The sequence below is a fragment of the Rhinolophus sinicus genome, chromosome 14 (assembly GCF_057876585.1).
Source record: "Rhinolophus sinicus isolate RSI-liver-muscle chromosome 14, RSI-T2T, whole genome shotgun sequence".
In the NCBI taxonomy this organism is placed as follows: domain Eukaryota; kingdom Metazoa; phylum Chordata; class Mammalia; order Chiroptera; family Rhinolophidae; genus Rhinolophus; species Rhinolophus sinicus.
Genome location: NC_142514.1, coordinates 128,462,671 through 128,490,490, shown reverse-complemented (window position 1 = coordinate 128,490,490; position 27,820 = coordinate 128,462,671). Strand labels below are relative to the sequence as shown.

The following is a 27,820-nucleotide window of genomic DNA, read 5'->3' as shown; positions in this document are numbered from 1 at the left end:
GCCTCCTAAAGAAAATCATTTATATAACATATTTTGCATTTCGCTAAGCTCTTCCATTCACTTATCAAATATTCATTAATCATATATTATTTCCCAGGCATTTTGCAAAGTGCTCTTATGCACATACACAAGTATTGACGTGGCCCCAGCCCATAAGAAATTCAGAATTCAATGAAGTAAACAAACATGGAAATAATTCATTACAGCATCGTGTGGTTCAGCAAGCTAACCATGCTTGGAGAAGCCCGGGAAACTTCCCCATCTAAGCAGAAATTTAGATCACAGATGAAATGACTTTCCCAACATTTCACGAGTTAGGGGCATTCAAAGTAAAATAGACGGGGCCCCATGTTTCTCATCAGTGTGGTTTTGCTAATTGGCACAACCGAGTCATAATGATAAGCACGATGGCTTACACCCAATGAATTCCCCTGTGAGGGGAAGGCTGGCTTGTTATTTTTAGAGGGCGGAGGGCGGGGAAATAACTGCAGCATGACTGATTTTGCTGCAGTCCCTTATCATTCATATTTGCTCAAGGACTCTGCACTCATCATCAGTACTACAGCATTATCGGCCCTTGACATTTACCTATCGGTTCATACTTTATAAACAAATCACAGATTACTTATAAATCTTAGAGGATCAAGAGAATAAAGATAATACTGTCTCAAGGTACAAAACAGAAGATACCTAAAGGAGGTGGCCTAGGATTTAAAATCAAGGACTCTTAGAACCAAGCATTCTTCCCAATACTGTGCACCACTTCTTCATACATTTTGTCAAGAGCTAGAGAAGTAAATATATAGGTTAACTGCCAAAAACACTGACAACAGATACCTAGAATCCATGCAGCAATGGCTTAGAACTCAGTTTGCAAAGGGTTTCCATGTATATCATTTGGGCCTCACAATGATTCCTTGGGGCAATAGGCATTCTTCTTCTCAGGGGGGAAAAAAAAGAAAGTGGCTTTGCAAAGTTAAACAGAGAAGAATTCAAATATGGATTCATAGGTGACCAGGATCACTGCTTTATCATTCTTTCCCCCCCAAAAAAAGTTGGACAAGATTAACGAATTGACTCTTGTAAGTGAGGTCCAAATTGTTGCCAAGGCCCGTTAACAGCAGCCTAAATTCTCTAGCAGTACACTGGTCACTTCCCACTGTTCAGGTATCCATGTTGCCTTGGCAAGTTCAGTCTTTTTGCCATTTTTGCCAAAGGTTTTTGATGCAGAGATAAAGGACATCGTCTTCAGGCTTGACTGCCTAGACTAGATCCAGCTTTGCCACTTCCTGGCCGTGTGATCCCCAGCAGGTTACTTATCCTCTTTGTACTTTCTGTTTCCTCATCTATAAAATCAGAATGATGATAACAGACTCCACCTTACAGGGTCTGTTTTATATATACTAACCCATTTAATTTTCACAGCAGCCTATGGGGTTAATTTTTCCACACCAAAGAATAAGCACTGTGGGAACAGGATTTTTGTTTATTCAGTAACTAGGAAACTATGCGGCATTAGGAAGCAGTTAGTTATTGAATGAGTGAATGGATAATGAGTAATAGAAAAGAACAACAAATGTCAAGTCTTATTTCAACAATAACACAGAAACTCAGAAGAGATACAAAATTTAAAATTCACGGTAGTGTGGTGCTGTCACGATGTCAGAGACCAAATTCTGAGTTACAGTGTTACTTCAGAAATGTCAATTTTCCTCTCCAAACCTCAGGTTCTCTCTCAGTAAATTAATGTTGACATAGAAGTTCCAAAATATCCCTTCAAGTTTCCTAACTGCAGTCCTTACATCTGCGGATTTTCTATTCAATATTTATAAAGCCAGGTAAATAATTCTTAATTTAGACACACTCCTTATTTTATATATTTAGAGTACTTATATACCTAAGTCATCGTAAATAATCCTAAAAAATTACAACTGCTTCTGTTGTTTTAACTCAAGCAAAGGTACAAAAGAAGTTATCCATTTGGGTACCATTTCTGATACAGTAAATTGATAGAATTATTTTCTGTTTAAAATTTTTGTTTTATATCATTCTGTAGTTTTCCCGATCAAAAGTAATTCGGTCTTTAGTAGAACCTGAAATTACCTTATAAAAGGAAGGACAGGGCTGTAACACCACTGGGCAGGACAGCTTCAACTTAGGCAAAAAGAGGCATCTGCCACTCCAGAAGCCAAGTACTCAGTACCTTAACTTGAGAGGACCACACACTGTGCCCGTTATCTTCTTGATTTGAATGTTCTCAGGGTATGTCATTTTTCCTGCTTTTGTGAAATATTCCTTATGTGATTTTTGACATTATTACCAATTAAGAAGTTGAAGTCTTGGCTACACTATCCAGCTTGAAATGTTGCCAATCCCCCCCGCCCCCCCGCCGTGCTCCAAGGGTTTTCTTTTATATAAACATCAGTTTCTGAATACTTCCTTGCACCAATGGGGTAATTTAAGTTTCTATCATTTATGCCAATTTCTACTGCAGCAAACAATTTGAAAAAAATCTGAAGAACCTCCAAACCATAGCACTTACGTTTAGAAAACTACTAGGCTTCAGTAACTATCCAATTGCTTCTTCAAAATTACTATTGGGTTGCCAACCACTCACAAAACTGCCCTTCTGCAATTTCCCACTCATGTTATCAACTATTTAATTAGCTCTACCTAGTAATTAACCAATCGAAAAAGAACAGGTTGGGATATTTTAGAACTTAAGTTATCACAGATCTCTTTTTCAACTGCTTTTTGACACAGAGAGGGGAGAAAAATCACTCAAACTTTATTTGACTGTTTCCTTGATTAATAATATACTTACAAAAATTTGGAAGATTACTTACTTTATGTAATATACTGGCTATGAGACAAATGCAGTTTAGTAAAAAAGGACTTTGCCCTTTAAGTCTTTGTTCTGGGGCCGGCCCGGTGGCTCAGGCAGTTGGAGCTCCGTGCTCCTAATGCTAAAGGCTGCTGGTTTGATTCCCACAAGGGCCCATGTGCTCTCAACCACAAGGTTGCCAGTTCAATTCCTCGACTCCCGCAAGGGATGGTAGGCAGTGCCCCCTGCAACTAAAATTGAACACAGCACCTTGAGCTGAGCTACCGCTGAGCTCCCGGATGGCTCAGTTCGTTGGATGGAGTCCTCTTAACCACAAGGTTGCCGGTTTTGACTCCTGCAAGGGATGGTGGGCTGTGCCCCCTCCTACTAGCAATGGCAACTGGACCTGGAGCTGAGCTGTGCCCTCCACAACTAAGATTGAAAGGACAACAACTTGACTTGGAAAAAGCCCTGGAAATACACACTGTTCCCCAATAAAGTCCTGTTCCCCTTCCCCAATAAAATCTTTAAAAAATCTTTGTTCTGCCACTTAACCATGTAACCTTGAGCAAGTCACAACTAAGGAGCCTCAATTTCTTCATCAGATAATGGCAATGATAGTTACTTCACTGGATTTATCATGAAGGTTAAAAATAACATTCAAGTTTAAAGAGTTTAAAATTTTATAAAACACTAAACAAGTACCAATATAAACACTACCATCTGTTACCATGCGGGATACAAAACTTTATCCATGTCATCAAAGAATTCATACTCTAACCCAAACTGTCAACTGAGCAGTTGATGTGGGTCCTATGCTGTCAAAAGGTGACTTCCAAAATGAAATGAAAAAATAACTCACTGGAATATTGAGAAGCAAATATCATAATTTCTAGTTTCATTTTTAATATACATGGTATGATCACAAAATACAGTGAATATTTAAATAAAAAATTTATTACAGTAGAAGACACATTGCCATTAATCCCCCTCAAAATACTCCCCTTCGCTCCAAACCCACTTATCCCATCGTTCTTGCCACTTTCTGAAGCAGTTCTGGAAGTCGTCTTTCATAAATGTCTTCAGTTGTGCTGTTGTGGCTGCCTCAATGTTCTAAATCAATTCAAAACGTTTTTCTTTCATGATCATTTCAACTTTGGGCAAAAGCCAGAAGTTGCATGGTGCCAGATCCGATGACTAAGGTGGGTAAGGACACACTGTAATGTTTTTGTTTGACAGAAATTGTCATACCAGAAGCAATGTGTGACACAGAGCATTGTCATGATGGAGGATGAAGTAAAGACACTAAGGAAAGGGGACTTCCAGAACTGCTTCAGAAAGTGGCAGGAACGATGGCCTTGGTTTACTATATCTATATTACAGTCAGGTCTGGAGTGTGAGTAAAGCCATTAGATGGCAACAAAAGAGAACAAGGCACATTTTACCAAGTTGGTATTTTGCCAAACCCATCCAAGAGCATCACATCTTTCTTCAGGAAGAAACAAACTTCCCTACGTCAGTTTCAAGGATTTTGCCTAGTTTTTCTGCCTACTAACTAGACTTAAGCATTTATTTTAAAAGTTGAATTTTAATGAATTGTGAAACTACCAGGAAACTGTCACAGTGGTTGCAACCAAATAACTTCCAGCATTTTACTGAAGAAATTGGCAGCTAGATTTAAATGTAATAATGGAAGGTAATAAATTTATTTATTTCCAGTGTTGAAAGGACAGTTCGAACTAAAATATATGTTGCAGAACTAGTTAAGAATATAGCCATTTACTACTCAGCAAAGTAGCCCAAGTCCCTTGGCTCATTCATCACTTACTCCCTCACAAACTTTTTAACTTAATTTTCAATTAGGGTTGACGTACAATATTACATTACTTTTAGGTGTACAACTTAGTGATTAGACATTTCTAGAACTTACCAAATGACCATCTCAAGAAGTTTAGTACCCATCTGACACCATGTAGTTAATACATACTGACTGTATTCCCTATGATGTGCTTTACATCCCTGGCTCATCAACTGTTAAAACTGTGAGGTTGGAAGAAATCTCAGAGTTCATCTCATCTATCTGTTGGCTGGTGTTTCTCGCTGTAGTTAATAGGAATGGGGCATAACCTACAGCATTCCAGGCTTGTTGATGCTCCAGGCTTTGGGGAACCACTGTAATCATGAAGCTCACCATTGCCTGACAGCTCACTTAGTTTTCAGTAATTCAGAAAGTTGACTCTTTTTAATTTTGAGCCCTATCTTGGCCACTACAGCCTCACACAAAAATTAGAACACAAATAAACAGAATAAAATTTAAAAGCGTCCTCTGTTTTCTATAAAATTATTCTATAAATATGGCCTGAGGGTCTACCATAGGCTCACAAAGGTAACAATACTTCCAGAAACATGTCAATAAAACAGGACAATACAATAATATATTATTAAATTTTCTTTCTTTTACAAATATTTATTGAAACCCTATTATTTTTCACATTGTGCTCTATTTATCATACTATGATATACATAGGGAATAAAATGGTCAGTAACACAGAGTCGATCCTTGCTCACGGAGTCTGAAGACCAGAGGAGAGGACGAATAGGCAATTACAACAGAGAATGCTAAGCAGTATTGCATTGTGAGGACTTCTAACACATGTATCTGCAATTTGTACCCACCAGTCTTCTCTTCTTCCATAATCAAAATAAACACTTAGATGCAAAGTTACTCAGAGAAACAACAACAAAATCAGTTTAGTAGAAGTGATTTAAAATTTCATAATACATTTTTATACATACTGGGTACTTTGTCAGTATTTACATCCTGAAAATCAGTATGAAAATATACAACTCTCTTAGAACTCTGGAGGCAGGTAACCTGCCATATTTTAGAGTGAAAGCAAAAATATAAACATAGCACCAGTCCTGATTTGTGCTTCTAGAACCCTATGAATTAATTATTTGTAAGCTGATATTACTTGTAGAAACTCTTTCAAAAGACAAGAGAATGTGGTTAATTTTCCAAGCACCTGTCAAGTTCCATGTTCATTAGGTGCTAAAGATATATAGGTAAACAAACATTTTCAGTCTGGAAGAAAATGAAGACATGCTATGAAATCAGTCCATTACAGGAAGTTAGTACTACCACAGCAGAGGTGTCTGCAAAGCATAATGGGAAGCAAAATTACGGCGTTACTCCTACTAATGGACTTGGAGAAGGTGACATCAAGGTCCTGAGTGATGAAGAATTACCAGGTCCAGAGGTAGGAAGGACAAAGTATCCAGGCAGAAGTAGTCAGCTGTACTGTTACTTCATCTTTATAGGATATAGCCTTCCCAGAATCGCAGACCAGTACCTTTCAGGTGGTATAAAAAGTTATCTGAACCAAGCAAGTCAAGATGGCAGCCTGCTGGTTAGAGAAAGATTCCTCCATTGAAGCGGGGATGCAGGAGGGGAGTCCTCTTGGACAGTATGAATTAGGTGTAGTCCCACATTTTCAGTTTACCAAGGCTGATATCAATCAGCTCGGAAAAACTGAGGAGGAAACTAGTCCATTGTGTAGCAGGAAAGAGCTAAATGATAGTAATCAGTGTGAACAATGGTGTTATTAAGAGACATGAACTTGGCAAAGGTATTTAAGTTGTACTTCATTTGAAGTTTACAAAGCTCTGTTTCCAATCTTGGGGACTACAAAGGGAAGGAGGAGGTAATTTTTTTGTCTTGAATGACAGGCCCCTGGCTGAGGAAATAAAATGAGTTGCCTCATTTCATAAGGAAGCCTAGGCTTCAAGATGATTCTTCTCATTTTCCACAGAAGCCAATGCAGTACATATTCTATTCCATAAAACTAACATTTGTGATGCTTACAGCCTGGGATTCTGCAAAAAATCTACCCAAATGCGACTCCAACTACCTGTACTGCTTTGTGCAATGGCTTTTCTTTCATTCTTTAGCCACAAGGAAATCCGTAAGCTTGAAAGATTAGCCCTTCTCATTGAACAAGCTGTATGAGCTTAAGCATTGTATGAGACTAATTATCCGTATGTCTAAAATGAAGCTAGTGATATTTACTTTATAGGGGTTTTGTACGGTAAAGTACCTCAAGTTCTTAGCAGAAGGCTGGCATCTAATCTAAAACAAACAAAAAAACAAATGTATTCATCATACCCTCTTTCTGGCCAGGGATACTGCAGGCCTATAATCTACAAAAAGATATCCTTCAGCAGTTTGGCCAATCACAGAAAACCTCTTCACCCCCAACATGTCCTCCACAGGTCCATCTTTCCACCAATAACATATCTGTGCATCTCAGGATATCCTGAAGCCTTATTTCCTCCTTATGATAGGTGCTGGGGTTCCTCAAGGTCATTAGAAAGAGAAGGCATTCAGGAAGATAATTTAACTGTGAACAAAATTTGCACCATCAATAAAATGAAACACAAAATTCCAATCCTAGCGAGACTGGAAAAATTATTTCAATAGACGAGTATTCAAAAGAGAAAAAAAAAAAAAAAAAAACCACACAAAAAAACAAAACTTGTGTTGCGTGTTGTTCCTTTCATTCAAAGGCTGAATGGTGAAGCCACCTAAACCGTCCAGGTTATTTTTTCTTTCTCCTGCGTAGCCTCTGGTTGTTCACATTCCAAAATGGTGGTGGCTGCTTTCCATGGAAATGTTCAGGAGGGCAGCTGCCTTGGAGGTAGGTCACCAGGATGCCTCTGCATTTTATATGCACATACAGACTCCAGAAGGGCCTGAAGCTGCTACGAGCCTGCTAGCTGTTAGAGGTAGGTAGATCCAGGGCTGCACGCTGCTCTGCCTCTTAGCCCCAAAGCCTGTTTTGGGCTGTGGTTTTAAAAGAGCCCTTCAACAGATGCTCTATTTAATAACTACAAGACAATAAAAACTGGAGTTAATAAGCCAACAAGGATCATACTGTCTCTTAAAAATGTTTAATCATATTAATGTCTTGTAAGTAAAAATAAAAATATCAGTACCAGTAGTTGAGATGCTGGTATTTCTTTTTTGTAATGCGATTTAAGACATTCACAAAAAGCCACCATTCTCAATAGTAAAATGCTTAAGCAACATGTATCGCGCATGCAGCCAACAAGTTTGAGAAGCACATGCAGATGCATTTGAAATTAACTGCCACTATATAAACCTAAGCGAATTATGAAACGTATTTAAGAAACAGGCTAATCTAGCAACCTAGATACCTTAACATGTGTATCTTACAAATTCTAACTGCAGGCTTAGTGCTGCTTGGATCCCATTTCTAGGTACGAAGCTATTTTGTCCCATTTAAGAGCAAATATTAGGGACTATCTTTTCTACTGGGGGAGGTGTCTCCATAATTAGGAGGAAGAGAGAGAGCTTTAAGCCAGAATTGCATAACCTGCATTCTGAGAATATCTTATTTTTTTGTAATGAAAAAATGGTAACTTTATTTTGGGAAAGTTTCCTATTATACCTTCCTCCTAAGCTATCACCATATAATATATTAAAGATTCTGAGAGGTTCTGAAGTAAACAAAATTATTCAACGCAATCTACACTTACTCAAATACCAGCAAAGAATTCAGAAAAAACAGCTTATTAATTTCAGCTCTAATTTTCACTTTGACGTTTTACTAGTGGCTGCCTGGAACGATCTTTAAAACTTAACAAGATGAAATGGTATACCTGGTGAGCAATCCTACCAGGCAGATGTGTGGACCACTGTTGACCCATTAAACAGCTGGCAAATGCTGATATAGGAAAAGGCTATATAGCCAGTTCCATTTTTCATATCTCATTCTTACGTAAGAGCTAAGTAAAAGAGCAAAGGGGGGAAAATGCTGTGTTAAAATGCAAGGAAGGTTAAATCCCTATCAACTTTACTCTCTAACCACCCATTTTTCCATCAAAATTCTGGACATCTAAATTTATGGATCCAATGAGAGCAATAATTTAAAGATCTATTCTGAAAGCAATGAGGCACATGTAAAGAGTAAAAAAAAAACCAAAAAACTTCTGCTTCCAGTCAATATTTTATGTGCTGAGGAGTCATTTAAAAAAAAAAGAGAAAAAAAAACAAAGATGGGTAATATCTCACAGGAATGGGTGACAGGTATGTCAATTTCTCTGGAGAGCCACCTTCTCTACTAGAAGACAGACTTAAAATACTGTGACCTCAGTGGTTCCCTCACAAGTCTTTTTAGGAAAAAAAATAAATAATAACATGAGGCAGCATAGCTACATCAAGGATGCAAATTGAATTTGGGCCAACCTTTTCTTAACTGGGTCTTTACCTTTCTGGGGTCATGTATATTTATATTGTGAACATTATACCTGAGAGAGTTAATCTGATGTGTTCATACAAAACATGCTAAAGTAAAACAATCACACAAAATAGTGCAAGCATGTAAGAGGTAGCAAATAAGCAGGCTCAAGCAAGAAATCTCCAAGAAAATCATAATCTCTCCAATCTGGTCTCCATTTCGTTATTGAATAAATAAACACCAGGAGGAGAAAAGCTTGGTTTTAATAAGAAAGTTAAAAATATTTTAATGGCGCTCACCCAGTTTGTTCCTGTGATGTGGCAAATCATACATTCCCACAGTTCCCAGTTGCATGAACAACTGACTGATAAAATCAGTGACATCCTATGAAGAGTTTACAATGGTAAACTAAGTCATTATGCTGAGATTAAACATTATGAAAGAAAACAAAAGCCATAGTTACGCATGCATTAAGTGGTAAACTTCTAATTCTTTCCCTCAATTGAAACACTCTTAAAAGTAAACCTGGAGGTGTTTAAAGAAAAACCCTAATCTTGGTGTACTGAACATACGTTAAAACAAGTAAATTTATTCCAGTAACAAGTATTCTAAAAGCTGAATTCTTACATCTTAAAAATGAATCCAGAAGACACAGTGAAAACATTGTACAAGTTTTCCAAATCCCTTACTGTAGAAACACACAATTGTAATTTCTGGCTGTTGTGGCAAACTTGAAACTTCACAGGCACAAAAATTGGGCAAATAAGTCCTCTGGTATGGATTTTACAACCATTTACCAAACATCCCAAGATGCCCAAATTTTCCTGTTTTGAGTAGCAACCCGTTTTAGAAACACTATGGTAGTATTTTTTAGCTTACAGTTCTACTAAGATGGTTGGGCCCCAAACAAAAATCTCAATTAGAAATCAATGAAGTTTGCTTGACTATCACCAAATAAAGTGTTCAGCCACCATGAGTCTAGTATCCCTTCCACACATGTTCTTCAGTCCTTGAGTGGCTTAACCTTCAAAATAAAATCTGAGTTCCTTCTCTACTGTCCCCTTTTACAGCCTTAGAGAAAGTGACATGAGAAACATTAAAAGGTTAGAAAGCCTATTCAGCTTGAGGGTATTCTTTGGAGCTTAGTTTGTTTCATATGACTTCCTTCCTTTGGGCAATTTGGTATACAGGATGGCATACAGAGAATCTTTATATATACACATACTCATCATAAAAAAATGAACAAAGTAAATAAAAGCATAAAGAAGAAAAAACGATCAATTATCCACCCATCACATAAAGTCAGCCATAACTAAGTGTTCTTTATGTTGTTTTGTTTTGTTACATTGTGTGCTTTGTAAGAAGCTGGCTGCTTTTAATCTGCAGGTACTTTTCAGGGTACAAATTTATTACAGTGTGCCAACTATAACCAAATGGCAAATGCTATTAAAATTTGATAGTATTAGAAACTGGCCTGCAGACAGTATTGTAGTTTATTTTGGGGAACATATTGTTTTAAAAGAAAAATGAAATGAAGGCCTCTAGGAAAGTTTCTATTTTGCCATTGGTGTAATGACTCTTTATTGTTTTACATAAGGTTGTTTCAAAAGTTTAGATACCTACCTGGGTGGGCCCTAAATGCATTTTAATTTATCACCCCGTAAAGTATACAGATAACTGAATGTTTGCAGGGAGTTGAGAAGGAAAAAAATATTTTAAGAACATTCACCTACTGCTTCCTGCCCAATACAAACTATGCAAAAACTTTCAGTGTCAAGATTCACTTCCTTCCAAGCTTTTATGGAGCTTAAAGTCATATGCAATAAAAAGACAGATTATCCCCACTCCACTTCCAAATTCGAAAGCAGAAAAAAACTAAGGGGGGAAAAAAAGCAGAGAAACCTCAAGTCATGAAAAACGTTCATCTTCCAAATGAGGCCTAAATAAAGAGAACTTAATACAAGAAGTTCCTATCAATAGAAGTGGTATCACAATTGCTTCAGAGCTGGAATGCAGGGAGAAGGATGTGGAAGCTGTCTGCTCCATTGAGCTCGCTCCGGGGGAGCAGAATGTGCAGCAGGGGCCTAGTAGGATAACCTGAGAGTATCACCTGCTCAGCAAAGTCTAGCAGCAACAACAATAAGAAACAATCTGATGAAAGCACATCTGAAGAGAGCAAACGGAAACAAGTGGTAGGGTCTGGTATGAGTCAATGGAGAGATCTGGACGTCCAACTGACTTGTAGAACGACAATGCAGAGAATATTGATAGCACATTTACATAGCACTTATTTGCCAGTTATTTCTGTAATGGAAGTAGGTAGAGTGGACTAGGCCATAATTTACATAGAGCACAACCCTGAACGACAAATACTGTTTTAATAATTCTTCATTTAAAAAAATAAATCAATTTTCATTTAAAATATACTTTCTACGTCTGAAGGGAAAGGTCTCATGTGCTTCACTCAATTAAATAGGTTTGTTTTTCTTGAAACCATATCCAGCATAGTTTCCCCGGCACCATTGTAGGAAATACCCTGATGCTTAGGGTAAAATCCAGCAAGCTTTGTGTGGTAATAAGTGTCACCAAAAGTGCTTGATTTTCCTGTTTTCTAAAGTGAACTCCACTCTACCATTTTTCTTAAATTTTTAAAAACTCTGCTCCTATTTTTCAGTTGGATTTGTTAAAACGACATGGATTTTATCACTCTGTAAGCTATGTTTATCTGGAACTAGTTGATTACGTTAAGAGAAATCTTAAAACCAAGTGTCTTATGTATATTCTACTCTACTTATTGAAATTACGATCTTTATCACAAGGCCTAACTACTGACCAGTCAGAGTGGTTGATTTTTCAGCAGGTCAAATGCACACTTTAAAAAAGTATATTGACATCGGCAGAATACTCTTCCTATTTTTATTCCTAATGAGAGAATACCGTCCAGAAGCAGATGATTAAGTAGGGTCTGTCATACAACAACATATATACTGACATTTCCTGCTTATGCTTGAGACCCTTATACCTTATTTGATGTTAAAAAGTAGTTTCCTACTGCCCTGCTACTAATGTTCTGAGGCTATGGAAAAATAGCAAATCTGCTAAAACTGTGATGTAAAAAGAAACACAAAGGGTACGTACTGACTCATCCTTCAGTCACCAGCTGTTCCCTCTGTCCCCACCAGCTCGACTCCTATTTAAGCTGAGCACAAACGGACTGAAAAATACTAATGAAGGGAAATTGCCCTTGTCTGTTTCTGATTATGACTCGAGTAATTAAATGGCGACTTTAGAAGTTCCCCCACCAGTTTCTCCAATTCTACAGAAGGAAAGAATGAAAAGTTTTCTAAGTCAAATGAGTAAAACTATTTACTCATCTATTTATATACTATTCCTCACCTTGCACGTATATAATTTATTTAACCTCCTATTTCTCAACTGAATTCCACTTCATCAATTCATTTTCAGTTTTTTAAACACATATGGACTAGGTGCCTATGATGAGTAAAGCAAGAAAGGATAGAAGTGTGAGGGGAAGGCAGAGGGGAGTAAAAAGGGAGGAAGGTGAAAGGGAAGAGAGTAAGGACAGGAGGGGACATATAGTAACAGCTGTCTTGAATATCTCTTTCCCTGTGCATCAATTCCACAGGAATTCTCAACCTGAAGGCAAAAATACTGAAGGGCTGTAACAGTAACTATAAGAGGTCTCCAAAGCCCTAGGCTCATCAATATGCAAACCAAGAATTATAAGGAGATTGAATTACATTTACCACATTTGCACTACTTTTAAACATTCATATAGATACTGTTGTGATTTTTAAAAATGCATAATATCCAGGGGTGATATTAAAAACATTTAATAAGTGGTCAAGCATGGGCTTCAGCTAATAAAATGGACTGCTAACGTTCAACAGAAAGCCTGGATAGACTGTTCCTAGTGGCTGAGTAGCAGACCAGCCAATCCAGGTAACGGGAGACAACTTTTTCTTCTCTGTCTCTGTTTTCTTTTTCATATTAAAGAGAGGTCCTCAAAACAAAAAAGTACTGGGAATTATTATGTAAGAAATAAGGTTGGCTCAGATGTAACACCATATCCTAGTGACTAAATCACAACCCATGAGAGAAATCATAATAAATTTATAAGTTAGTGTTTTGTTGGCGCTTTCTCTTTCATCATCTGTAACAGTCATTTCCCTACTTTCCCATGAGCCCCTAGAATTGACCAACTCTTGATGTTCAAAAGGCTGTAAACGCTATCCCATGAAAAAGTCTGTCTTTATTTATACTCGATTTATAATAAGAAACAGTTGTCTCAGTCTTGTGGATTCAATTTACTTAAACTATTTAATACGCTGCCAACAGAAAAAAAATCCAACTTCAGAAGGATATCTGGAATAGGGTACAATCTGTGCTAAACTATTTCATCGTAGAGTATGCCTGCAATTGGAGGCAATGTGTTAGCATATAAGAATGGTTAATAGTTCTTTCCTAGTGAAAGAAGAAAACACGCTGGCTTGGCTGGACTACCTGTTACTTTAATTAGTCCAAGGAGTTACTCCTATGTTCTCTTTGTCTTAGTTTAGTTATGTTAGTCACATTAATATATTTAGTACATCATATTACTTCAATGGTCCACATAGGTCAATTTCTCAGAACCAACAAGCAATGATAAGAAGGAGAGCATAATAGCATAATAACTCCAAAACTATTTTAGGACATCCATGTCTTTCCTATAGATTCGGTACAAAGCCAAGTGACTAAGGCAATATTTAGAAATAAAGTTATAGTAATAAAGAAAATAAACTAAGAATTTAGTCATACCACAATGTAAATTTATATAGAGGTGGAACGTACATATTTAAATATAGATCAGTATTTTAATCTACTGAAATCATAATTTTTGTTAAAATTATACCATCTAATTTCTCTTGGGAAGAGCAGTGTCAATTTTTATTTTTATTTTAAAATTCTGAGGGTCTCCTGATTAGAAGAGGCTTCAGATATCAATGAAAATATGAATGCATTTTCCAACAAAACTAACCTTAAAAAAGGCAAACCACTTGTAGTCATTCAACACAATTTCAAAGCCTTGATTGTAAATGATGGTGAAATGGCCAGAATTGCCAAAGTCATCATACGCTGTATCCAACTTCTTAAGGTGTACCACTACTTTTTTTTCTGGTGTTCCTAAAGAAAAGAAAATACACAACAATGGAAAATTATTTTGACTTCAACAGGAGGAAAAATTTCCTCTATAATTTCCATTACTTTTAAGCTGCTTTCTTGTCATGCTACCCAATTTGGGCCAGTTTGGCTTGAAGATATCAGATTCCATCTTGTTGCCTCCTCTGTATAGTCCCAGAGGAGTTTCAGGCCAGCCTGTGAATTGAGGGCTCAAAAGATAGAGATATGCCAGCAGGCAGAGAGAGACTCCAAAAAGTACAGCCACTACTGTCCCAGACTGAAGACATTTTTTCCACTGAAGAAAAGGAGAAATGGGGGATGTTGAAAATGACAGGCAGAAATGGGGAAAATACAAAATGGTAGTCAAAAAGTGGAAAATATAAAAATATAAAATAACTTGCTATCAGATCAGAAGGACAAATGACATGATCGCTTCAGAGAAGAAATGGGCTACCTTTCTCTATAATGGCACTACAGTTCAGAACTTCAGAATCTGAATCCTTCCAAAGTACTCAGGTTTCTGTCCTATGAAGCTAATTTGTGCTGATAGGAACTACATTTTTAACCTTGAGAAGATGGGGGCTCAGATCTGTGTCTTTAACTATTATATTAAGGTCAAAGTTATAGTGTATAGGCAGAGGCTGCCTGAAAAAGATTCTGCTGTGTCCATCTGGAGGTTTGCACACTTTGGCAGTTTTTCCATGTTTCAGATTAATGTTCTGAACTAGGAGACTGCATGTGACAGAGGAGTGTAAATCGTGATCTCCCTTCTGCTCCAGAACTATAACTTCAACTTTTAAAACAGATAGTTATAATGCCCAGGATTATGCAATGCTATACAGTCATCTGGAGTTGGACAGGTAAATTGGTCTGTTTAAGTAACAAATGACCTGGCAATCTTTCTTTTGATGACAAGGAAATTGCAGCTGAGAGCTTCACTCATTCTGCACAAGCCACAGGGTGGTAAGGGTTTGGGCAGAACAAAAGTGCCTCTTCTGACTGAGACTGCGTGTTTTTCCTACTCCCATTACTAAATTTTTTGTTTTTCGTATCCGAGGGTATGTGGAATATCCCAGTGTGTTCAAACAGTAGATACCGTGTTTCCCGGAAAATAAACCTAGCCAGACAATCATCTCTAATGCGTCTTTTGGAGCAAAAATTAATATAAGACTCAGTCTTATTTTACTGCAAGACCGGGTATAATATAATATAATATGATAGGATAGGATATAATGCAAATATATATATAATACCGGGTCTTATATTAATTTTTGTTCCAAAAGACACATTAGAGCTGTTTGTCTGGTTAGGTCTTATTTTCGGGGAAATATGGTATTTATTAAAGCCCTCCATAAGCCAGGCATTGTATATTTTCAAATATAATTACTGGCTAAAGAATTATTAAAAGAACAAAAAATCAAACTTTTATATACCTCCCTGCAATTCATAAACGGTTCAGAGTGGTCCTGTAAATTTTCTCTAGCTATTAGCATCAACACACCTCCAAATCAAAATCGCTGGGCATAAGGGATCTTTCCCACAGTCTAACAAAAGGAGAAACATTTTCTAGCTATATTCTTGAGTCTTTGAGACTAGTTTCCCAGCACAAGAAAAACAAACAAATAAATATACAACAAACAACAACCAAAAAACCCTGCAGATTGGACAGGGAGATAACAGATAGCACAATCTGAACTCTCTTCCAATCCAAACACATGAGAAAAACCAGAAAACAAAAATTAAGGGGGAAAAAAAGTGTTGAGGCCCCAGGAATGATCAAGAAACTGTGAACTTGGAGGTCCTGGCGCATGAGAAGGCATCCCAAGGGGCCCCAAGTCCAGCCAAGATATCGTGGCCTCGTGCAGGGGCACTCCGTGCGTGCAGGGGCACTCCGTGTGGTCGCGCTGTGGGGAAAGGACTTCAGGGACAGTAAGGAAGGAATCCCGGGCTGGCACAGGAAAGGAAGTCCTGGGACGCAGGCTGCTTACCCATCACCGAGCAGTTGACGTCCTGCCGGGAACCTCCGGGGCCCACCTGGAAGACCCAAGTGCCCAGGAGTTCAGGGTAGGTGCAGTTGGCAGGTGTATCGCAGTGCGAGGTGCCGACTGTGCAGAGGAGCAGCAGCAGGGCAGCGAGCACGGAGCGGGACCAGGGACCCATGCTGCTGGGGATCAAAGGACAGCTCGGGGAGACGCGGAGGGAGACGGTACAGTGGCAAGCAACCCCGACCGCGCGTCTTAAAATAACCAGAGGGCCGGAAACCCGCAGCCTGGCGGGGGCGGGGTCTCGGGCTCTGGGAGGCGGGAAGGGGGAGGGGGTGCTGAGCGCTCAGCGTGGGTCTCGGGAGCGCGCACCGCTGCTCACCAGGACCTTGATCCCGGGGAGAGCCCAGGGACAGGTACTATCGCCAGGGGACGACTCAAAGTGAGAGAGGACGGGAGAGAGAAAGAATGGGGTGGGAGGACAAAGGTCAAAGAGAGACAGAGTGAAGGGAGGTGGGGGAGGCTGCCAGGGGAGACCGAGGTGAGAAAAAGGCCCGGAGAGGGAAAGATCTGATTAGTAAGCGGAGTTTTCTTTTATTTGCTTTTCTTCGCTTTGTCCTTACCATCTCTTTTTTTTTTCCTCCGAAAATTTTACTTGCTACCCCCAGACACCCCAGCTCTTTGAGAACTGCTCTTCTTCCGTTTTCCAAAACTTTCACTACCTTTTTTTTTTTGGCTTGGTTTTCGTTTGGATTCCTGTTAATGTTGTTTGCCTATTATCCACAGGAGAATTCAGTTGTAGTACGAACTTACAGTTTTATGTACTAGCTGTTCCCCCTCCCCCCCTCAACCTGTATAGGATTTAGTTTTCTCTCTTTCTCTCTTTCGCCCTCCCTCCCTCCCTCCCTCAGAATCTGTTGCACAACTCCTCCGCCTCCCCTTTTACCACGGAAAAGCTTGAAACCCAGAGAGAGGAAGTAACTTGCCCAAGATGAGGAAGGGCTGGTGGGAGAAAGCTGATCTCATGAATAATGTTTCAGTGACCAGTCTGATCTCCAATAATTATTAGGTGGCATTTGGGAAGGTTCAGAAAGAGCCACCTCAGATGTGCCTCAGTGGTATGGGGATTGTTTTGAGCTAAAGGCAACTTTAGCTGTGGGCTCAGGAGACCTGTCTGCCCCTCCCCTAACTACCTAGAAGAATTTGAATTGGGGGTCTTGCTCATAAGAGATTATCAGACATTACCTCTTTTGACACATCTATAGGGCTGGGTAAATGTCTAATTACTAAAAATCTGCTCTTATCATTTTGGGATGACCCTCTCAAGTCCCCAAGTCACCTCATTCTTAGTTCAGAATGTCACATTTTACCTTTCTGTCCTTTAATGTTTCAGGCATGTGGGGTCTCTGACTCATTTATGTGGGGTTCCCCATGCATATGAATGTAATTAGATTCGGTTATTTTCTCTTGTTCATCTGTGTCATGTCTGTCTGATTATTGAACCAGCAGAAAGAACTTTGAGAGCAGAGGAAAGTTTCTTCCTCCGCCACACATTATTTCCAGGTGCTTCCTTGTTCAGTGTAAATATTACCCTTTTCTGTGAGAGCTCCTCCGGCTTTATAGGGTGTTGTTGGAAGTTGGCACTCTTTTCCTTTACAGACACCTGACACTTTTTAGGTGTCAGGCCCTGGGCCAGCATCAAGGACAAGTAATGAACAAGACAGACTTTCCTGTGTCACTGCTCTCTAGAGCAATGCATTTTGCCCTCATCACACTGGTTAAAATAAGTATTTTATTTTATGTCCACCCTTTCCATCAGATGATAAGTGTTCAAAGGGAGCATGTCCGCATTACTCACCTTTGTCTCCTTAGATTCTGGCTTGAGCGTGAGGTGTTAAAATAAATGTACTTAATAACCTTATCTTGGTTTCTAGGCCTGAAAGCCAAAATTCAATTGGGCAAGAGGAGTTACCCTTGAAAGCTCAGAAGTGAAAGTGCTTTCTAATGTAGGCACACACTGCAAAGGAAAGGGGGAGGGGGACACAACACTCTCTACCTGTAGGTTTTATAGCCCTTAGGAGTAAAAGCTGGCATCATATAATTAAGCTAGCATACTTACTGTTTAGAGATACACTGACAGTAGCATCACCTTCCTGAGTGCCTGGGAAAGTGTGTCATTGATTGTTGAAACATTACAATTTTTACTAGGTCATCCATATTGAAGAGTTAAACAGTGAAGTTGGAAATTTCTTTATGGGTGTAATCAAAGTAGCACTTCACTGTGAAGAAAGTGTAAAAGTCTTTATTCAAAGAATAAGTATAAAAGAGATCTTGGAAACCTCTTAGTCTAATGGATTCATTTAATGTTTGGCAATGGAGATCCAGAGATAGTAACTTGGCGAATGTCACATTACCAGTTACTGAGATTCAAGAGTAAACTTCAGGTACCTTGATTTTCAACTGAGTTTATTTCCAATTATCTTTTAATTCCCAAAGTAATTTGCCTCAAAATGAAACACTAGCCCTCTCTCCATTAGCAGGGGAGGAAATTATAAAATATGTGATAGACTGTTGCAATATTGTGATTTATAATACACACAAAATATTCAGATAAGCTAATATATTGCTCAGATATATTTGGTTTCCATCCACAGTCCCTGGCTCACAGCTCCCTAAACTCTTGGAATTTCCTAAGCAATAACAACAATGGGAGCATGATTTGTTACAATATTTGGTATCTTCTTAATTCCTGAAAATACTTCAGGCCATTAAAGGTGAAATGGGGTTATTCATAACAAGCCCTTCCACCACAACTGGGTTTATGTTAATGAACATGACCTTTGCAAAGTGTCTAAGTAAGTGGTCTGGTTGCCAGGGGAACCAAAGGTGAATAGAAACTTTTATCCCATTCCCTGATTTCCAGGGAGGAGAGAGGGGCTAGAGGTTGAATCAATCACCAGTGGCCAATGAGTTCATCAATCGTGCCTATGTAATGAAACCTCCATAAAAACCCAAAAGGAGGGGGTTTGGAGAGCTTCCAGGATAGGGAACCAGAATGCTTCCACATGCTACCATGCCAGGCCCCAAGTTCCACAGGGACAGAAGACCCTTTGTGTGGATTTTGCTGTATATATCTGTTCATCTGGCTGGTAGTCTGTATTCTTCAATATCCTTTGTAATAAACCTATGATATAGTGAGTAAATGGGTTTTCTTGAGTTCTGTGAGCTGTTCTAGCAAATTAATCAAACCCAAGGAGGGGATCATGAGAATCTCTGATTTATAGCCAGTTAGTCAGAAGCACAAGTAACAACCTAGGCTTGAGACCGGCTTCTGAAGTGGAGGGCAGTTTTATAGGATTGAACCCTTTACCTGTAGAATTTGACTATATCTGGATAGTTTCAAAATTGAGTTAAATTCTCGGACACTAATAGGGTGTCTAAGAATTACTTGTGGTTGGCGGGAACCCCAATCCACAATGGAAATTGAGTCTCAGAACACTTTTCAGTTACCTTTTACTATTCTGAAATGAAATTCAAATATAATAAGCTACTTACACACTTAATAAAAAAGAAAAAAATACTGTCATATAAAGGACAAATAAAAAGATATTTCAAATAAATTTCTAATACAACGTGTAATGCACGGACTCAGCTCCTGCTCCCTGCACAAGAATGCAGGATATGGTGAGGCCAAAAAAGAACATCAACTGAGGCATAGATAGGAGAGTCATACCACTATATTCTTGCTGGTGGCTGGGTTGGAGACACAGGAAGGAGGAGCCACAATCTGCCATCTGCTTCTCTGCCAACCAACCAAACCCACTTGCTAGCCACAATCCGCGCTTGCTAGTTTAGCCAATGGCAGTTATATTAGTGGCTAATGGCTAACTGGTTACAGCTGATAGCCAACTAATAACCACGCCAGCACCTTGTCACGTGAGACTGAGAGCCTGGAAACCGCTCTCTGGGACTCTGTCTCCACACAAAAACATATATTCTATCATATAAAATGCTCATGTATGAATGTGCTGGAAAACACAATGAGACATTAGGATATTTGCTCTTTATGTCTCCATGTAAAATAGTAAAATCTTGATAAAAGTGACAGGTACCTTTTCTCTGAGAACAGAAATGATTTCAGTGAGTTATACCTCAAATACCATATCATATGGTCATTTAACCACAATACCTCCATTACTAATGCCAGACAATTCTTGGTTAAAACTTATGGTCTGGATAGTTGCAATTGGTTTAATTTCTGGTTAAAAATTATACGGGATGGCTTAAAACTTTCTTAGCCAAAAGGGGGCACCTTTGAAATTTCCCAATTAGCTTATCTGAGATCTCAACTCCAATGCTGAGATTTTCGAACCCACCAAAGACAACGGGAGGCTTTCTTTAATTGCTATTTCGAGGCCTCAAATGAAACCAGGAGGCACCTGTTGCCTCCTGCCAAGAAAATCATTTTAAAACTTAATAAACACCTCCAGAAATTAGAAGAAGAGACTTAAGCAAGCAATCCACCTCCCTTACTTTCAGAATCCCCTGAACTGTCTTCTCCTCAAAGTCCCTCAGTTCCTCCTTTGGTTCCCCCCATCTCTCCCTCTCTATCTGAACCCCCTCTTTATTCTTCATAAATCCCAGTTCCTGAATTTTCTCCTTCCATGGCTCCTTTTAAAGTTTTAGATAATTCTTAAGGAGTCAAAACTGCCTCTTTGATTCCTGGGACTAAAGCAAAACTTTTAGGCACTGTTAAAGATTTTTCAAACCCAAAAATGAATCCCTCTGAATTGAACGCCATTTAGTCTGATCATCAGTTCTTACCAGCCAGGTGTTTCTGTTCTGTACTAACTCATCCACATGTTGGTTGGCAATGTCCTAGCTAGAGATTGCATGAACAAACTCTGCAGACTGCAGCCACCCTCTGTAAGACTTTAAATTCCTGGGTGCCGCAGACTTAAGTGCCTCACAGAAACAGGCACAACAATTATTAAAAGCCAGTCCCCAAATTTTCCCTAGGCAAATACATCGGAAAGCTGTTTACCCATGCATGCAAGGAAAGGATGAATCCATCCTAGATTAGTTCAATCATTTTGAGCAAATTTTCCCATAAAATTCTGGAATCAAAGACCTTAATGATGAAACCACTAACTTATTCAATTCCATCTTTGTTGCAGGTCTTCATGAGGCCCTTGATACCATATTACAACAACATAACCACAATTGGATGGCAGAAAGACCCGATTAAATTGCCTCACTAGCCAACCAAGTAGCAAAGACTATAGAAAAAGACAAAGAAACCCAATTACTTGGACCTTAGACTTCCAGGGGAAAAACAAACAAACAGCTAAACTAATGGCAACTTGAATAATTAAATAAAACCCTTATTCCCAATTCTCCCTGGACACCAGATCAAGACCCTGCCGCTTGTTTTGCAAAAACCCTAGACATTTTTAAAGGGATTGCCTCAAGTATAAGCAATGGCTCCAATTTTTTTTATTTTTTCATGGTATGACATTGGATTTAATTTTATCTTTTCCTACATGGACAACTTTTACTGAGTACTGAATCTTTCCCCCACTGACTTGTTTTTTGTTTTGTTTTTTAATTTATTGGGGTGACAATTGTTAGTAAAATTACATAGATTTCAGGTGTACAATTCTGTATTACATCATCTATAAATCCCATTGTGAGTTCACCACCCAGAGTCAGTTCTCCTTCCATCACCATATATTTGATCCCCTTTACCCTCATCTCCCACCCCCCACCACCCTTACCCTCTGGTAACCACTAAACTATTGTCTGTGTCTATGAGTTTTTGTTTCTCATTTGTTTGTCTTGTTCTTTTGTTGTTTTTTGTTTATATACCACATATCAGTGAAATCATATGGCTCTCTGCTTTTTATGTCTGACTTATTTCGCTTAGCATTATACTCTCAAGATCCATCCATGTTGTCACAAATGTTCCTATATCATCTTTTTTACTGCTGAATAGTATTCCATTGTGTATATATACCACAACTTCTTTATCCATTCATCTATCGAAGGACATTTTGGTTGTTTCCATGTCTTGGCCACTGTAAGCAAAGCTGCAATGAACATTGGAGCACACATGTCTTTATGTATAATAAATGTTTTCAGATTATTTGGGTAGATACCCAGGAGAGGGATTGCTGGGTCATATGGTAATTCTATTTGTAATTTTTTGAGGAACCTCCACACTGCTTTGCATAATGGCTGCACCAGTCTGCATTCCCACCAACAGTGTATTGAGGGTTCCTTTTTCTCCACAGCCTCTCCAACACTTGTTACTATTTGTCTTGTTGATGATAGCCATTCTGACTGGGGTGAGGTGATATCTCATTGTGGTTTTGTGATGGCTCCAATTGAATCCAGGTAAAACACCTAACCCAACGTGACTAAACAAGATGAGGAATGTTCCAGGGATTCAATGGGGACTTTCCCCCTTTTAACAGCTAACCACTTAGGGAAACTAGATGTTTAAATCAGGGATAATTTAGTAATTGCTCATGGATACTGTTAGTCCTCGACAGCAACATCCTTTATATGTCCCCTCCCTGGAGTTCCAAAACTGTTCAAATGGTTGGGGGTCACTAACCAACCTATAACTGTCTTCAAATCCCAGCCTATTCCCTGTGATAAAATGGTACTACTAGATCTGTCTCCTTCCTCCCCATACCTTCCATAGCTTCCTTGATCCTACTGCAGTCTGCATTTACAATTACCCATCTGTTCCTAACTGCTCTATGTCATACTCCCCGGTCACCAATTGGAACACTCATGTGCCTATTTTACCGAAAGACTATTCCTTATTCCTTGTTTCTTCCTAACACTCTCCACTCACAGCCAAGTCATGGTTTCTGACCACCACTGCCAATGAAAAGGCACTTATGAGCACAAAAATGTGACCTTCTCAAACAATAAAAGGTCACTAACTTGCTTTCTCTATGCCTGTCTGCCCCAGCATCTTACTTCTAACCAAGTCCTTCGATTAAAAATCACCTCCACCCAGCTGCTGTTAACAACCCCCTTAGGTAGTATACATTTCTGCGATCCCATCTGTCTTACCAGCCTGCAATTTGAATCAAACTACTCAGCCTTGTTCCCTTCCGTCCATCGACCCCTGGCTTGACCAAATCCCTCAAAACCTCCCCGCAAATAATCCCCTTAGTCTTCAAAATCTCTTCGGCATACTTGTGTCCCTCTGGTTGTTTTCATCTGCCGTACTACACGTGATCTTGTGCCTCTGACTGTGTAGACTCCTAGAGAACACAGGGAATCTGCTGTAGAGAAACTGGTCACCTCTTTGTTTATCCTTCAAAATGCTAATAATCCCCTCTCATCCTCAAGGGAATAAAGGATCCTTTCCCTTATCCTGATGAAAATCCTGATGCCTGTGAAGATAACAGTTGCTGCACTTGGGCTGGCTGAGATTTAACCACAGGGTATTCGGGACACATACACACAGGGCATTACCTATTGTGGGACATCTGTTCATCTGTAGGCCTTGTTACTTACCAATGTGATATGATGAAATGAAATCTCACCCACACTATCAGTCAAATAGCCACGTCCACTGCCAGAACCATTCAAAGGAAATCCTTAGATTCCACGGCCCGAGTTGTTTCAAGCAACTGCACAGCTCTAGACTATTATCTCACAGCCCAAGGAGGAGTTTTTTCTGTTGCTAACACCTCCTGTGGTCCTTGGATTAACATATCATACCAGGGAGAACTTGAAATGACCAAGATACTTGAATTGGCAATTTCTGAAAGGACACTCTTACTTTTCTCGAAACCTGTCTTTTTAAACTTTGTTGACTTATTTTTCTGGCTATCGTCTGGCTTATGGGCTTGGCTCAGATCAGCACTACAGTTTATCCTATGACTTAAGTTTCAACCTGTGGTTCCTTTTTAGAATCATTCTTCAATGGTTTAATAAATGCCTCCAGAAAACTCTTTCCCAGATTATGCTCAGTCAGCATCTACAGATTTTATCAGAACTAAGCCCCAGCCAAGATCAACGACCATCTATTCGAACCAAATCCATACCCTTATTGAATTCTAGACACATTTCCCCTTCCCCGAGGGACCAGATGAACCCAGAGCAGAGAGCTATGCCACTTCGGCAACAACTAAGGGACTCAAGAAGAAGAAATTCATCAGCACCAATACATTTGGCATGGTTTGATTAAAAGGAGGGAAATGTGGACTTTTATTACATTAGGGACTTTGTGCTCCTAAAAGAACAATGTCAAATTAGCAGCTATTTTATCTGTTCGGAAGTGCTTTCTAAATGCTGAGTTCCTAGAAAAGCCAGGAACTGGCCACGCTTGCCTGACAAGCTTACAAAGGAACAAAGAACATTACATTCATCCTACCTTCACCACCCACTGAATCTAAGATTACCTGATGCGGAAATGCCCCATAGCCCCAACCAATCTCTATCCTGTTTGCACAAACTTGCAGTGTCACTGCTGGCCCCAACCAATCCCCTTAAAGGTCAGCTGCCTGCAGTATCTGTCCTTAAATACTGCGGTGTAGTTCTGAGACCTGTGAGAAGAAGGAAGGAAAAAGGACTGGGTAGAAAGAGACTCAGGAATGTAACTCTGAGATAGTCTCAGCCAGCAGGGAATTCTGGTGCAATATACACATAGATGAGCTTGACTTGGGAAGAAATGGCCAGGCCCTAGTATTTGTGTTGTCCTAAGTCATTGGCCTTGACTTGAAAGCTGAGGGGGATCCTGAAGTCATGATTGACGGAAGCTGTCTGCAAACTGCACTTGTACAAAAAGATCCACAAGCATAAAAGGAGTGCTGGACCGTTTATTCAGGTCATAGGTTGTCCCAAGAAATATACTCTGTTTCTATCCTTCTGATCTACTAGGCAGATGTCAAAACTCTCTCTTCTATGACCGCATGTTCTTGTAATTATCTGATTGACTGCTTTATTCACCAGGATCCATGCTCCTTGACAGCAGGACTGTATTATTTTTGTACCACCACTTTTTTGACAGAGCCTGGCCAATATCTACTCATTGATCCTCTCAATAAAATTTTTGAAAGGAAGGCAGGAAGATAAGCAGAAGGAATAAATAATTAGCTTACTGTGCACACCCAGTTGATTTGTAGAGCTTACCGTGACTGAAATCACAGGCCTGCTTAGTAATGCTGCCCAGGTTGGTTAATTTCAGTATTCCAAAGTTTCTTTTTGTCCTCAGAAGCTCTTTGCGTTCCAAAGGTTATGAAGACTCCGAAGAGCTTTTGTTTATATGGATCATATCTGGCGGTATTTACCCTATTAGAAATTAAAAGTAAAAAATTGAAGTATTGACTTATTTAATAATAACAATAAAGTAACATACTTTAAAAATATATAGCTATATTTCTGAGAAAGAAAGGTTAGAATAAACATTGTTTTACAGTTTTGCAAACTCTCTAATTCTTGGTTTACTGGAAGGGTGCTATCTTTCCTTCCACATTCTACCTGTTGCAGTATGTTGTTTTGGTTGAAGAATATGAAGAAAACTCAGGAGTATACAGCTAGGTAGTCAAAAAAGGAAGAACCCTATGAGCTCCTGAAAGAGTCTCATGGATCTCCACGGGTCCTTGGACCACAATCTGAGAACTTCACTAGAATAATTTTATACCGTAAGATTCTCTCACTCTCAGCTCTGAAAGATGTGTGTCCTTGGTCACAAGGTGAATAGGAATGAGCAGAATGTGTGGTTGTATGTCCACAAACAAAATTCCAGCAATGGAGAAACCACTCAAGGCAAATTCCATAGCAATTGTGAGTCTCTGGTGTCATTTTTATATATCAGGGGTGGGAATATTCTAGGTTTGCTCAGTGAGATATAAAAATTGGAGAAGGATACCCTTGATTTTGATGGAATACAAGCTGATAAAGACAGAAAAGTACTATTTATGCTTTCTTTTTGAATAGATGCTTATCATTTGCACAATCCGTTCACATTATTATGTCAATCTCATAGTAATCTCCCAGTTATCACTGCTCCTATTTTACAGATAAGGAAATTGGGGCTCAGAAAGAAGTGACATTTCCACAGTCACACTGCTAATAACTATAGATCTGATAACCAACAAAAGATGTCTTAAGTTAGAATGTTAGGATGGAATTAAGAAGGTGAAGATTTGTCTACTTATCAATGCAGTCAGATATAAAATTAAGAGAAAGAAAGGTTCTACAAGTGAACTGGACAGCAGATGCAGGTTGAGGCAGCTATGGAACTGTCAATTACTGAGATAGGCTCTAGTATTTGATCTCATTCTCCCTTCAGTTAAATACACCGAGTTTTTGAGGTGAAATTTTTGAGGAGCTTTATTTTTTACCGGCAGACCAGGATTATCCTATAGGTCATACAAAGCAAGAGCAACCCTAAAGAGTAGACAAATGTAATAAATGTGTCCACTGTGCTCCCTTTCCACCAGTACCACTCTGATCCAGTATGCCATCATTTCTTGCTGGATGACCACAATTACCTTCTAATTTCATCCACTTTTTCTTGAATTTAATGCAAGCCAAGAACCTAAGTGTCATCCTTGACTTCTTCAATCTGATCAGCCATATATCATACTGAGTCTACCCTCTCCACTGTGATTTTTTATTTAAATGTAAATCATATCAAGTTGCTCCCAGTAGTAGAAAGCTAAATACTTCCCAATAGGTTACCTTTTGAGCATCTTTGATTAAATTCTACAAGACCCTACATAATCTGCCCCACCTCTCCCTTCATTGCTCACTGTCTCAGAAATTCTTGCCTTCTGTTGATCCTCCAACTCTCTAGATTCCTACTCTCTTCGTTACCTTTGTAGTTTGCTACCTTCTCTACCTGAAATAATTCACCCCGTTTTTCACATGACTGCTCCTTCTCACTGTTTATGAAATTCTCACTGATAAACATTTACCTCCTAAGGAAGGCCTCCTCTACCCATGTTATCTGAAGTAGCCTGCTCCAGCGATTCGATTTTCTTACTCTGTTTATTTCTACTAAACTTCCTATAATTATTGCATTTTCTTGTTTCTTATGTATTTGCCCCACTGGAACATAAACTCCATGCAGGTTAAGTGTTGTCTATCTTGTTCACCCACTGTATCTCCAGGACACAGTAGGTACCTAATAAATGTGTGTTAAATGTTGATTAAAACTCCTTACTCTGCAGCTTTTAAGAATCAGGTTTACCGGAAGCAAATTTGCCTTGGGAAAACATTTGTGTCATTACATGGTAAGTGTTCTATTTCTCACCTCATACTGTTCTTTTTCAGAGGTATTCAACTCGCACAGGAACCAGCTTGCGAGCCCCAGCAACATCTGGAATTTTAAGTTACTATACCTGTGTGGATTAATTTGAAAGTTGTGAAGTTGACCCTGGACTGTTTTATATATTGTTTGGCTTGCTATCCTGAAGTCAAGTTATAAACACATGTCGATCAATAGGAAGGCTAAACCACACCTTATTTGCTTTTCAAAGCTCTGTAGTTTGATTCTGAAGTGGGATGTTCGTTAGTGTATGCTGGGTTCGTAGTCTTGT

The 27,820-nt window shown here is 39.1% G+C and overlaps 1 protein-coding gene and 1 long non-coding RNA gene across 2 annotated transcripts in view; one reads left to right on the top strand and one right to left on the bottom strand.

Annotated features, from left to right (window-relative positions):
* Positions 1 to 16,519, bottom strand: part of CTSC (cathepsin C) — a 34,818-nt gene extending 18,299 nt beyond the window's left edge. Inside the window, exons 1-2 of the mRNA XM_019739624.3 lie at positions 16,254 to 16,519; positions 14,123 to 14,268 (exon numbers count right to left, since the gene is read on the bottom strand). Coding sequence (XP_019595183.2) covers positions 14,123 to 14,268; positions 16,254 to 16,425 — 318 coding nt within the window. The 5' untranslated portion in view covers positions 16,426 to 16,519. The remainder of the gene's footprint in view (positions 1 to 14,122; positions 14,269 to 16,253) is intronic.
* Positions 16,520 to 16,590: 71 nt separating this feature from the next.
* On the top strand, positions 16,591 to 21,641 carry LOC141572206 (uncharacterized). The gene is made up of 2 exons (XR_012497447.2): positions 16,591 to 16,663; positions 21,425 to 21,641. It is a non-coding gene; the product is annotated as an uncharacterized LOC141572206 (long non-coding RNA).
* The last annotated feature ends 6,179 nt before the right edge of the window (positions 21,642 to 27,820 follow it).